The sequence below is a fragment of the Oculina patagonica genome, chromosome 4 (assembly GCF_052425735.1).
Source record: "Oculina patagonica isolate OP01 chromosome 4, crgOcupat, whole genome shotgun sequence".
Classification (NCBI taxonomy): Eukaryota; Metazoa; Cnidaria; class Anthozoa; order Scleractinia; family Oculinidae; genus Oculina; species Oculina patagonica.
The window spans coordinates 26556755-26571109 of record NC_135761.1 but is presented as its reverse complement, the minus strand read 5'-3'; the positions used below and the strand labels follow the sequence as shown (position 1 = coordinate 26571109).

The window sequence follows — 14355 nt, the reverse complement described above, 5'->3', positions numbered from 1 at the left end:
GGACCTCAGGATAACAAGTCCGGTGCCCTACCCACTGCCTCCAAAAAACTTTAAAACGGTCTCTGCCTTTCTCTGGGAACCTTTCTTGTTTTCGTTTCAGATCACTGTCATCGGAGCGACATAAAATTCATACAAATCTAGTCGTGTCATTACTTCTTGCCCACGTTCTCTTTCTGGCTGGTATAAAGGAAACATCCAGTAAGGTAAGACAATTCAAACTCGACATCGAGCACATTTGACATAACGCAACATCTGAACTTAGAAGGGTTTAATTAAGGGGTTGGTGGATTTAAGGGTAAAATAAAATATGAACGAAACCAAATTCCTAAACCCTTACCCATACTTGATAGAAAACAAGTCATCATGTTACGCAACTGGAACCAGTATTGCTAGCGATCGGTATTGGACATTTATGAGTTAAAACTGTTCTTAAGCCGATCTGGTTTTTTTGTAAACTAAATTTTCGGTGACTGTTCTGTTCACCTTCATCAGAGTTCTGAGGAAGGTGAACAGAACAGTCACCAAAAATTTAGTTTACAAAAAAACCAGATCGGCTTAAGAACAGTTTTAATTCGTAAATGTTACGCAACGGTTATTAAAAACTTTGTCGTTTCTTTGTAGGTTCTCTGTAAAGTCATCGCAGTGTTTTTGCACTACTTCTTCCTGACCGCGTTTATCTGGATGCTAGTGGAGGGATTGCATTTGTATCTGAAGGTTGTCCAAGTGTTTAGAACGGAAAATATCAAAATGGTTTACTACTATGTGTTTGGGTGGGGTAAGTAAATCGCTTATTGAATCACACAGTGGCATTTTTTTTATCTCCCGGCTACACTTTTTGTCGTTGATAGAAAGTTACAGAATACATTAGTAGGGTTTTTAACGTTTTCCCTTGCCGTCATGCAAAAAGCAGTGTATCAGCACATCCGGAAATTTCTTTCTTTGAACTTTTCCTATTTTACTACAGTAGAACCTACCGTAAACCGACACCATGTGGGACCAGATAAGTTATCCACTTAGGAGAGGAATCCGCTTATGGGAGGTTAAAAATGTAGTGTTCAGTTGTATGTGGCTTGTATCGTGGATGACTAAGTGTTCACTCATGGGACGTGTCTGCCTTCGCACAGTTTCAAAGCTGTATTGGTAAAAATAAATAAACTTATCGCAATAGTGATAAATATCTCTCCCACTGAAGAAAATATCTTTTTTTCTGTTGTTGCAGGTTTCTCTATTATACCTGTGGTCATCACACTCTCTATGAAGCCAGACAGCTATGGGAACAGCGAAGTGTAAGAAATCTTAATGCTTATATACGCCATGGATTAAATAACAGTCTTCCTAAAGGTCTTTTATTTTCCTTGTAGATGCTGGCTCTCTACAGAGGACGGAACCATCTGGGCCTTTATTGGTCCTGTCATCGCCATAATTGCAGTATGTTTTTATGTGTAATAAATAAATAAAGCAACAAAAGATAATATCATTTCACACCTGTATCATTAATTGCGAGAGAATAATATATATTTTGAAACCACTTTCGATTTTTTACATATGTTTAGAAATCTACCTTTTAATTCACTTCGGTTACCTTTTCATTTACTAAGACAACTACTCGCCGAAAAAAATAGACATTACCAATCAATTAAGTATGAAAACAAACATTCTCTTTTTTTCTAGATCAACTGCTTTGTCCTGGTCATGGTGGTAAAAACCGTCGTGTCTTCTGCTTCCGCTGTCAAAAGCTCTGACCACGAACATGTCAAGTAAGTACTTTCGAGCAACACAAAAATCAACTTTTTAAAAATATACTGGAACACGGTTAATGGTCCTGAAAAGGACTACAATCGAATTTCTTCCCACTCCCCCGGTTATTGGACGCCCCCTAAGTATCTCATTCTTTTCATTGCTTAGTTCTGTGAAAGTGAAAGGCATTTTATGTTTAGGTTCAACAATTGTGGGTTTTTGTTCCTAGAAAACTAGCGTAGGAATGACACATGACACATCAAAAAACATGCCAAACCACGCCTTATGAAGCGTGGTTTTCACTCTAGCCATAAGAACAGAAAGGACTACAGTGACATGTGCATGAGTACTGAGAACAAGACAAATGAACACATGCACTTATTCTTCTGATGTTGACCTCACCAGGAACCACTTAGACTCTCGGTGGTCATGCTCATCTCTCAGAGATAAGTATAAGTAAAAACTGTGTATTCTTGACTAAATCATGTTTGCTTTTTCAGAGCTGGAATCAAGGGACTGTTTGTACTCATGCCCATTCTCGGTGTCGGCTGGGTTCTTGGCCTTTTTGCCTTGAACAAAAGCACCATTGTGTTCGTGTATGCTTTTGCCATCATCAATGGATTTCAGGTAAGGGTGGAAACTTTTAGAGACCTTCAAAACTAGACTGACTTGTCAGTAATGTCCGTAAACCCTGGGAACAGCCCTGTGCAGACCGACAGCACTCTGCGGCACAAATGGCACGGCCTCTCTCTTTGCGTGTCTTATGAAAAAATGAAACGGAAAGTAGCTGTAAGCGGAATAACCTTAATAGTTAAGCAAGACGTTCAACCATAAAGGAGATGGCACCTCCCACATTTCACACTTTTGGGCGCCGCTTCGGGCTGATCTTTCTTTTGCAGCATGTTGCAGAGTCAAGGGTCTTGTAACTGGACATGTTTTACATTCTCATGAAATTAATTGGCAGCTGGACGTGAGAATGGCCAGTCCAGGTCCCCTTTATAAAAGAACTTCTTGTTTTAGATGTAGCTCGTATCATCTTTGTTGACACATGTTAACAGTGGTTAGGACGCTGGACGTGCAATCTGGAGGTCCCAGGTTCAAATCCTCCCCATACCATTGGATGGATTAGTCTTAGTGGTAGCACTTTGTATATAGCCAACTGGTCTGCATTCTACCAGTTGAGATTTGCAACAAGTTTCAACTACTTGCAATATACAGTGTCGTCAATCAGCACAGCAAAGCTAAATACTCTGACACTTGAATTGAGCGATGCATTTATTTATTTACTTATATGTTTTGTACTATAGTTAGACTATGTTTTTTTCTTGTTAGGGCTTAATGATTTTCCTGCTGCATTGTGTTTTCAACAGTGAGGTATGTCGAGTTCGTCAACGACTTATACAGTTTATAGCTATGCGACAGACGAAAGGACGTCATATGAAATGAAATAATGAAATGGCGTCTGCTACAGACGTCTAGGAAAGCAAACATTACGGGGTTCGGATTACGTCGCCGGAAAAGCTAAACTTGCATGTCCCAGAAACATTTTTAACTCACAGGTATAATTATATTTTTTCTACAGAGAAGTTGAATTTATGTTCACATCCAACAGGAGATGGACGGATCATCTGATTGGACAAGCCAATTTGGACATAACAAAATTCCAATTTTGCCTCCGACGCTCAGCCGATAAAACAAAAGAAAGTAGTTATTCATCTCCCACCTCCAAAATGACCTTTTTACGTCCTATTCTTCTACGCCTCACTGAAGCCGGGTAAAAATGAATATAATGAAATATGGCTATTGATAATTTTCCACTATTTTCTTAGGTTCGCCAGGCGTTTCGCCGGCAGCGAGAGAAGCATGCTCTTTCCAAAGAGAATGATTCCCAATACAATGCTTCCTTCTCACTCTCGGTAAGGACTTGCAATTAACAGATAATAATAGTGGAAAGGTTCTGTAGACAATCATCTCTTATTTACTCGTAAAAAGTTCACGTTGTTGCACCGAAAAATGCCAGTTTACAAACCCTGGCCCAAACAACTTCATAAGGGGCTTAGGGTAAGGTTATAACTGAGGAGCGTATACTCGGAGGGGATTCTAGGTGACATAAAAAACTGTTTGGAAATGAGCAGACTGATATAGAGAACACTGTAACTAAGAAATCAACTGCAAACTTATTCATTGCGGATTTTACTTGAAAAACAATGTTCTGCGAGGACGTCGGTATTTTGACTGACTGGCGGACTGATTGTCTGACCGACTGACTGACTGGCTGACCGACTGACTAACTGACTGACTGACTGCCTGCCTGCCTGCCTGCCTGCCTGCCTGCCTGCCTTCCTGCCTGCCTGCCTGCCTGCCTGCCTGCCTGCCTGCCTGCCTTCCTGCCTGCCTGCCTGCCTGCCTGCCTGCCTGCCTGCCTGCCTGCCTGCCTGCCTGCCTGCCTGGCTGCCTGCCTGGCTGCCTGCCTGGCTGCCTGGCTGCCTGGCTGCCTGGCTGCCTGGCTGCCTGCCTGCCTGCCTGCCTGCCTGCCTGCCTGCCTGCCTGCCTGCCTGCCTGCCTGCCTGCCTGCCTGCCTGCCTGACTGGCTGACTGACTGACTGACTGACAAACTGACTGGCCGACCAACCGACCGACCGACCGACCCACCGACCGACCAACCGACCGGCCAGCTGACCGACATACCGACCTCCTGACTGAAATACTGACAGACTGACTGACTTACGCTCACTAGCTGACTGGGTGAAGAAGGGCTTAGCTTGAAACGTTTGGTTCCATCAATAAAACGAATTTTGTGGCACTCGACATACCTTTTTATTTCACTTTTTTAAAAAATCTGACTTGCTGTATAGTTGACTAGCTAGTTGAATGGGTAAATTGCTGAAAGTCAAGTGACTTGACTGGTTCACTGACTGACCATCCTCTGCATCCACCTACTCACCGATAGACCTCACCAAGTTCATTACTTTTTTCAGCACTCGGAGTCTGGGAGCAAAAAGGTTTCGAGCTCCAATAGTTTTGAGAAACTCAAGGGTAAGCAACATTTATTTTCTTTGTTTATTAATAAAATCTGTTATCGCTCACTCGAGTCGAAAATGAAATGAGCATCAACAAAAGTTCATGTTTGGCTGATGATGGACTACTTCACGTGCTCACGTATTACAAATGGCATTCGGAGAGGAGCCTGTGAAAAAGCAAATCATGCTTGCGAATTTGCCTGCCCTCGGCCCCTCCATGTTGTGTGGAAAATATGGACGCGTAGCTGATAGATGGATGGATAGACTGGGATAAATAGATAGGTTTTTAAAAACAATTACATGGCAGCCAGCAGGCTGAATTGCATAATTATTATATAGCGGCTTCTGCTTTGAAGTTAATCTCAACTGGGTTTTTTTATTACAGCAGGCTTTTCTTTCAAACGAAAGAGTACGACTAAAGTTGTTCAAGTTCAGGTGAGTATTTCTTCGTAATTTGTATCACACTAAAATGTACAGTACCGTATTTTCTCGAATAAACGCCGGGTATGAAATAAACGTCGGGTTTCCAAAGTGGAGTTGTAAATAGCCCCCTCAATCATTTATTTGAGGTATAAAAAGCTGTAGTTTTCATGGAAATATTTAAGTCGGTCAAAAATAACGTATAAAACCCGTTCTTTAATAACCTCCGGGCTCGAATAAACTGCAGGAGTCAAATAAACGCCGGGTCCACCAGGCCAAGTGTAAAACAAACGCTGGGTGCTTTTAATCGAGAAAATACGGTAAGTTTTCTTTTTGCAACGTCGTTTGCTCTGTTAACGTTCAGTCATGTAAGGTTTTCATTCGTTTTTCTCGGTAAGAGATAACTCGGCAAGTGCATGCGACTGATTTCGCTCGAATCGTTTTGGTTTTCTCTTGAAGTGGATAAGTGTAGGAATGCCGGGGTAGAAACTACATGTATGATATACGAAACTTGGTCTCAGCAAAAGATAGGCACATTAGGGCATGTTTGCGGACTCGGGGAGAAACAAAAACATAAAGGACGTCAGAAAATAAAGACACTTCAGCAAGTACATTGATGGATTAACTTTTTTAATGGAAAGAACAGATGACTGCTGACCCTTAGTCCTGTAAGTATCCTAGAGGAATATTTGTCATTCATTAAATAATAAATACATTGTATTTTGATTGGCATAACTTTCTAGCCTGTGAGTGACAGTCGAGACGTCGCCGAAAGTTCATTTCAGGTGAAACGAGCTTTCCAAGATAAAAGCCCCAGCAAGCTGTGCGTGACGGACGTACCCAACGATACATCCTCGTTGAACTGCCCCATGGTAAGATAAACAGTTCAATACGGTATTTTTTAAAATTTATATCCTAAAATTAAAAAAAACAAGGCAGATGATAAACACGACAGGCGTGTTTTAACATAGGAACCTTCCCGTAAACTTATTTCAATAAAAAAGGACAATGTTTTAAAACATTTTTTTAAATAATTTTAAGACCACAGATACGCTACACCTTAGTCACGCCTTGTCTATACGTAAATCCGTGAAAAATAATGTGTAAAAATAATTTGTACGGATTATGCTATGTATAAATATAAGCTGGTAACTATCATTACGTACTAAATCTGTGGTCCCTAAAATAAATATGTCACACCAAGCATTTTCTCTTGGTCGCACATATCATTATATGGTCATGTCTGAAATATGTCATACATACGCTACACCTTAGTCGCGCCTTTCCTAAAAATGTAGCCTGTCTCCTATACGTAAATCCGTGACAAATAATCTGTAAAAAGAATCTGTAAGGCTTACGCTATGTATAAATACAAGCTGGTAACTATCATTTGTGAAACACCCTGAAGAAGTCCGCGACAGTCGGACGAAACGCGTTTGGAGAATAAACAAGTTTTACAACTACAGTTCAATAATAATAATAATAATAATTTATGAATTTATATTGCGCTTTTTAACATGTAAATGAGCAAAAGCGCATAAGTACAGAGTACTGCTCACTAGTTAAGTTTTAAAAAAAGAGATAATTCTTCCTAACTAAGGTACACTAGGATAATTAGAAATCTGTTATGAAAAATGTTATATTTTTCATCTTCAGCGACAAAAGTTGACTGTTGTCTTCGTGTACTAACGAAAGTGTCATTTTTGTTTCAGGAGTTCGAGGAAAGTGTCTCTCCTAAGAGCACACACTTGATGAAGAAGCAGACTACCACTAAAAGAAAACACAGTCGCCCCTAATCACACGACTTTTTCAAAGTCTGATTCATGCTCTTGTAGTGCATTTAAACCGAATAATGTCAAATGATGTTAGCTTATTGAAACCATAAGAAGACTTCAAAATATCGAAAAATAGTTTTTAAATGTCTTGCATCAAATCTGTCCCGTTTCTGGAGGGTAGCTATGTTTACGTATGTCTAATTGTTTTTGTTACATTTATAGTTTTAACATAGTTTAAGTTTTAGATACAACACGAACACTATATTTAATAGTCAGCAAAGCAGTCGTGATTATGATTGTCATACCTCGTTTACTAGTGACGGCCAGACAATAACAACTGTTATTGTTTTTTTTTTTTTCTACAAAAGATCTCACAAATCGAGCACTGTTGGATGATTGAACGTTCCAATCCGAAAAATGTCTTTAAAATTTGGAATTTGGCTAGTTCATTATAACATGTATTATATTTAACAGATGAAGGATCATAGTCCCGCTTCCGAAATATTCCTTTATGTTTGTATTGTTTCGTAGTGTAATTAGCTTTAATAATGATTTTTTACGAATCCAGGGCAAATATCTGTGAAGAAAATGTAAATATTGTTCATGTGTATCAACAATGTTGTATTCTTGCCTGAGGAAGCATCGGAACCATAAACCATTATAAAAGAGTTGAAAATAAAGAAGTCTTTAAAACTACGTTAACTGGATTTTTCTTTCAATTGTTTCTTTCTCATTACTAAAGTCTTACGCGAGCAGAAATGTTGCTTCAAAAGTGCATTATGCAAATTGAAATACATGTAGTCTCAACAGTCGTCATTATTTCAAGTACGGAAGGATATTTAGAATAATCATTTCCTTGTCACATTCAGTTTTCTGCTCTGTCATTGTTGGTTATTGTTCATAACAATTGAGGTGTGATATCACTTAGATCGGTTTATAAATTAGATCATTCGGCATACGTTCATTTCAATTAACTTTCTTCCAAATTTGCCTTGTCTGAGTCAAGTTCTAGACGTTAAACTTACGTAAGACTCTTAGATTCAGTTCGACGAGCTGATCAGCTAGAAAGTGAATAGAAAAATCAGTACGCCTACGGGTAACTAGCTGTTTCGGTGGTCCACAGCAGGACACTACTAACGATGATCACAAACCCGAGATCTCACCAACAGTGACGGCATGATCGATCCGAAGCGATGAATTTGATGTTTAAAAAGGTCAGCAGATTGCGTGACTACTTGGATAGCAAGCAATGGATTTCGTGTGAAATTCATGATATGGTTACAGTTGATTGTTTTGTATTAAGGTAAGAAAAATTGTTTTTCTTTCTTATGACGGCTTACTGTGTCATTAGCTCTCTAGTATGGTAAGTATAATCCGTTGACGACGCGAGTGCAGTTTCTACTGGAATCTTTCCTTTCTTCATTATATTTGGGTTAACTGTTCCAGCAGGACGGCTGATATAAACGAACGACAATATATGACTGTTATAGCAATTCCATTGTTCTTGATGACCTTAATGGCCATGACACCACAACACTTGTGATGTCCGCATTTTGATTTTTCTCTGTCTAAACGACACTTGGCATTGCCGTTGACATACATGTATATGAAACTGGTGTCGAATTACTGTTCCAAACGACCGCCGTCGAAGTCGTCGAAGTGAACCCGTACCTGACTCCAGAACGTTCCATGATTTGGCGGCGGAATCTGAAACACTATAACTATTTTTTAGGACGTTTGACGATGCTGTTTAAGGTATATGACCCGTATATGTAGAAAATTTGGTGGTTGAAGCGTTTGATGAGTTGGTTAAAGTACAGTTTACTGGTGAACGTACCGACGATTTACACCAATTGTTTTTCGTCAAGGAATGTATGATGCTTTGCTGGAGTTGTTTTCCTATATTCTCATTCAGTTGGGTGGTCGTGCTATTTATAGATTTGTATTGCAAAGCACCAATTATTTTGGCTGCGGTATAGTCACGTCTGGTCCTGTTTTATTTGACACTCAATAACAACAAGCTTTATTTGCATGGCTAAGCAGAAACTCTGTTGGAGACAATCAATTCATATTTTAATTTAGATGCCTTGAGCATGACGTGCGCACTCTAGCTATCCTTCGCAATATCCGGGTATATTTAAAACTGGTCGTATTAAAAGCTAGAGCTGGTCGTTCACAAGAAGGGGTCTCGTTATAAACGACCACAAGCTAAAACAATGCAGGCTGGTCACTTAAGAGAGATTTTAACAAAAAGCTTTCTACCTCAGTCTTGATCAGGGTGACATTCTTTTGAGCTTTTAATTTTTTCCAGATCTTTACAAGCGAACGCGAGATCGAGCCTATCGTTGCTAGGGCTGGTCGCTTACGAGATCGGTCGCAAGGAGAGCTTTGACGATCTTTGACTGTAGACACTGTACTTGGTTGGTGCTCAAAACGTAAAGCCCTTTTTCATAGGAAGAATTCATTTTGGTCACTCCTTAAGACAATTCTACTTGAGCCCAGTTTCAATTAATTGAGGTTTTGTGCGTTATTTTGGAAAGCTCACTCCCAACTAGCCTACTCCCAACTGCTTGCGTGGGAAGATCGGCTTTTAGTTTAATTTGTCAACAGCTTGAAACTGTTAGGCTAAAATTTACCAGTTAGACCCCCTCTATATAAGAACCTCTTTAGGACCTTTAGCCTAAAAGTTGGAAACAGGTTCTTATTTTCTATTACCAAATTTATTGAAGAGTTTTATTTTCCGCTGTTAGAGCTGATTGTAATTGGACAAGGCGTTACAGGGCATGTATTTAATGTAATGTTATGGTCTGAGTGAGAACTTCAAAATTCATGTGATTAGTACTTCAATAGTACTTCATAGTCATTTTTAGATTAAAACCTATTTGGTATGCAAATTTCATATATGGAAAAGGATGAATAGGCCAATTCCGATATATTAATATTCTAACTTGGCTCCGAGGCTTGGGGGAATAAAACAAAAGAAATGATTTATTCATTCGTGAACCTCGATGTGATATCTTTTGTTTTATTCCCCCAAGCCTCGGAGCCAAGTTAGAATATTAATATATCGGAAATGGCCTATTCGCTTTTTTCACGATCCCATAATACATCATGTTTACCCGCCAAAATTTTTGCATAAGCATTGTTTTCAATTTCTCTTGGGACAATTGTACGTCATTGTAAATCCCAAGAGAAATTGAAAACAATGCCTATGCAAAATTGGTTTGTTTTGGTGGCGGGGGGTGGGGGGGGAGGGGGGATAAACGAGGTGTATTATGGGTACGGTGAAAACAGCAAATACCACTAAAATTTCTATTAGCAGTAATGTAAATTTTTCGTCAGGAAATAAGAACTTATTAAGAACCTATATAGCCTAAATTTGTGCAAATTACCATTTATGTAAGAGCCTGTTTAGGTTAACTTGGGAAAATGCAGGTTCTTACCGTACCGCGTGACGCGAATGACCTTTGTACGTTAACTTAACTAGAACTGGTGCAACAGTAAATAATATCTAAATGTAAAGTGTTATTGAGTAAGTTCAGTTTACAATTTCGCCAAAGGGGTTTTCAAGGATTGGCCACGTGCTTCCAAATGGTACACAGTACGCCAGTTCCAGAGTAAATCCTCCGTGTTAAAACTGCTGAACGTGTCAGTAAACCCTTAGCGGAAATGTTGAGTCAAAGTGATATCGTGAGTATGTAACGTGCAGCAGTGACAACAGTTCTTATTCTGAAGGAAGCAGCCAAAATTTGGGAGATGCGGATGCTTGTAATTCGTTCCAAGTCGTAAACCTGGTTATCCCCTTTTGGTGACTAGATTATCGGTAAGAATTTAAGGAAATTTTATCGTAATATGGCAATATGGGCCCGATTGCATTGGATCTTTTCTTTGATTAATTGGTGCATGGAATGAGGCACAGGAAGTTTTGTTATGGCATGTTGTTTGGTGACGTATTAAAAGCCAAACTGGTGTATTTTAGGTCCTTAATTCAAAATATAACTTACATTACGAGCTTAAGAGAAGTTTTACATTTGATTCAAAGAGATTTTCATCGAATTAGTTACTGTGTATGGGGTTGCACAGCTAAATACACTCGGAACACTCGCTAGTGGAAACGACCGATTCAAACGTCAATCAATCGACGACCCAAATCATGATACAGCTTTCTTTGATCACAATTGCTCTAAAACGTTCCCCAAAAAACTTGCTAGGGCTAAACAAAAATAAAAGATAAATATCGGGTGGTTTAACAACTGAGCTTGACTTTTGACTTGTTTGCGTGTGTTCACAATATTATCAATAATAATCTTTATTAAGTTCCACAGCTAAATGCCGCCCCAAATAAATCCATATAATATAAATGAGGTTCGCGGCTATTCGGCTTATGGAACATTTAACGTTTGTAACGGGACTGGTATTGTTGAAAGCAAAGTGGTACTTCAGGCAGCATAATAACCTATCAGTATTCGGTTTAGTGGGCACATGCCATGACTACGTACTTAGTAGTGAAACTGAAATCATATCGCCTATTAAATAAGTAATCCCGCGTTCTTGGTTTAATCTCTGAAAACTTCTTCAGTTGTTAAAATTACAGAATGAACAAATGGTTGTGCATTTGTTCATACCGTGTTATTTTTTCTACCAGTTTCTGGCCAAGTTGTTTATCTACCAACCAAGCGATAGAATTCAGAAAAAAAACTCAAAACTAGACAATTATTCAACAGGAATAATAATGTTTATTCATTTTGAAAATGTGTTTACTTTTGGTTATGTATGTCACGCAAAGTACCGAAGAAGGGGCGCTCTATAGTACGGCCCTTTCAATGGAAAAAAATTACATCGTTCATTAAAATATAAATATATCCCAAGGGCCTATATTTGGTGAATGAGTTGTGGTGTCGGAAGAGTTTTGTGTCTTACATTTGTGGGAGTTATTGATTTGTTTATTTATCAGTTTTGTGGGGGCAGGGGTGCTGACAATGAAAATTTTACTGTGTGACCTGTTCATGTTTACCTTATTAAGGCTGCTTAAACTGAAATGGCATCATCTATGGTTAGCACAAAGTAATAGTCACTATTTTTTTTATTTTTCAGATGGTACTCTCCGTGTCACAATTTTATTGGTTGCTAGTCTTGTATTAAGCCATCATGTTACTTTGCGTCTCACTCTGCCTCTTATTTGTACCCAGCACAGGTAATTGTTACACAATCATCGCGTTTTATCTTAACTGTTTCTCAGGGCCGTAACTAGCAAGAAGCAAGACGAGGCTCTTGCCTCGTCTAGATTTTTACCCAAAATTAAAAACAAAATATGTTTTGTTGGGAAAATAATCCCCAGTTGAACAACATTGATTTTTCTCAAGAAATGAAAAATGTCTCTGAAAGCGTGTCAGCGCTTCAGTCTAGATTTCAAAATTTTCTGGAGGGCATACCCCCAGAACTCCCTAGCAAGATCTTGCCTCGTCTATGTCAAAGGTCTGGTTACGGCCATGGTTTCCTTGATTAACAAATAAAAGCTCCTCTCGCCTCACACGGCTCAAACGAAATCTATATCCTGTCTACCATGGATGGTAAATAAATTATTGTCGAATTATTATCTACTGGGTCGCTTTGAATCCTGCGTCCACTTTATATTGGATCTTTCTATTAGATTATCTTTCTCCGCAGGAGCCCCTTGTAATTTCCTACTTTCTCAATTTTCATTGCTCCTCGGAGGCCTATCGGGAGGAGCGAATTACATAAGGTATCAGTATACCCCAAAATTGACCATTTTAAAGAAAAAATATATATATTGGTATTTTCAGGTAGATCTCATTAAGATCTTTCATTCAAAAAAATACATGGAAAAAGATTGGCTCTACACAAAGTTATGAAGGAAAAACATTTCTTGCCATTAATTATTTGATATTGATAGCTGTCAACAGATTTTCTCAAGGAGCGCGGCGACACTACCGTTGCGTGATTATTACAGTTCTTGTCCTTCGACGAGTTGCTTCGGATGTTTTGCTCTGGCAAAATGCATAGTTTACCAGACGTAAGAGGAGAAACATTTTTCCAGTCCTTTCTTAAGTTCGAAGAATGCCACACAAACGGGAAAAGACAAAAGATTTGGCCAGTGCGCTAGTCGCTAGCGACAACGGGTTATTTGTGTAGGTACAGTCCAGGAAAGTTAGCGCGATTTGGTACCGTTAGGGCAAAATGCTTGAAACAGAATTTTCATTTTCATGGACGTTTTCGTTAAGGACCCTGAATAAACATATTGAAAGTCAACAAAAATCAACCCAGGCGAAGTACGAAAAAAATGGGAGTTTTTTACCTCTGTCATTTTGCCCTTTAGACGCCATGTTTTTATGCAAATTCGACCGTTATCACAATAAGTTTTACAACAAAATTTCATTGTAAGTGTATTAATAAACAAACTTTTTTTAGCAGTGTTTTTAAAGGGCGAATTTTTGCTTTGGTTTGCTCATCGAAGATTCTTGCTACAATATATTACCATTATTATTACTATTATTGTTAATACTATTACTTTAAAATTACTATTGTTTTAAATTTTTTGAGCCCTACAGGGCACTTTGATATTACAACTGCAAAGTACAGTGTAAAATCAGGATAAAAACAAAAATAAAAATTTATGAACGTTCGCATACGAAAAGATTGAGTTCGCTCCAGTTTCGCGTTGAAGCTGAGGTGAAGATAGAGTAAAAAGTCGACACAGGTTCCCTAGTAGATTAGTGGGGCAGAGTTTATGTACGGCAGATGACGAGCGAGTCCTGCTAGTCGCGTTATCCTCGTATTCCTGCTAGTCGCGTTATCCTCGTAGTCCTGCTAGTCGAGCATACCTTCGGTATGCGCTTTACATAAGACGATTCTGGAGCCCTTGCATTGGAGTGCTACAGTAATTCGCAAATTTTAATCATGGTTATTTCTAAAGAAACACTAGACCACGTGCGCTGTGCAGGAAATTTTTACACGAATTTCTTCTTTGTTTGCACACTACGATCCACATCTTATGAAACAATGGATGGGTTTTTAAATAGTTTTGTAAGAATTGGACAATGTATTGTTTACGCACATGCTAGTGGAAAGCCACTAGCGAGAGCTCGCAGGGGTGATTTTTTTGTTTGACGGAGCGCTCGATACTTTTCTTATTCCAGATGCGCTTCAGGTTTCTCTGCCAAATGTTTCTATGCCACAAACTGAAAATTTAAAAATAGATATTGAGAAAGACCAAGATTCAGAACAAACAATTGAGGAAGAGTTGTCTGGAAGTGTTAAGTGTCTCCAGCACAGTCAATCAGATGTGGATTTTCGACAGTGGACACGCTGGATGGTTCTGCCGCGCCAGGAAGATGCACTGATAAAGTGCCGTCTACTGTTTCAAGTAGTTTATTAAAGAAAAA

At 39.0% G+C, this 14355-nt stretch overlaps 2 protein-coding genes across 3 annotated transcripts in view; both read left to right on the top strand.

The window, feature by feature from the left end:
• Positions 1 to 7065, top strand: part of LOC144650053 (uncharacterized) — a 51040-nt gene extending 43975 nt beyond the window's left edge. For both annotated transcript variants that reach the window (XM_078509699.1, XM_078509700.1), the window contains 12 exons: positions 101 to 203; positions 622 to 775; positions 1220 to 1286; positions 1362 to 1428; positions 1672 to 1757; positions 2238 to 2364; positions 3070 to 3111; positions 3567 to 3653; positions 4716 to 4773; positions 5143 to 5192; positions 5921 to 6049; positions 6890 to 7065. In XM_078509699.1, coding sequence (XP_078365825.1) covers positions 101 to 203; positions 622 to 775; positions 1220 to 1286; positions 1362 to 1428; positions 1672 to 1757; positions 2238 to 2364; positions 3070 to 3111; positions 3567 to 3653; positions 4716 to 4773; positions 5143 to 5192; positions 5921 to 6049; positions 6890 to 6973 — 1054 coding nt within the window. In that variant the 3' untranslated portion in view covers positions 6974 to 7065. The remainder of the gene's footprint in view (positions 1 to 100; positions 204 to 621; positions 776 to 1219; positions 1287 to 1361; positions 1429 to 1671; positions 1758 to 2237; positions 2365 to 3069; positions 3112 to 3566; positions 3654 to 4715; positions 4774 to 5142; positions 5193 to 5920; positions 6050 to 6889) is intronic.
• Positions 7066 to 8470: 1405 nt separating this feature from the next.
• LOC144650047 (uncharacterized) overlaps positions 8471 to 14355 on the top strand; it is a 57416-nt gene continuing 51531 nt past the window's right edge. Inside the window, 2 exon segments of the mRNA XM_078509691.1 lie at positions 8471 to 8707; positions 12047 to 12146. Of these exon segments, the coding sequence (XP_078365817.1) occupies positions 12101 to 12146 (46 nt within the window). The 5' untranslated portion in view covers positions 8471 to 8707; positions 12047 to 12100.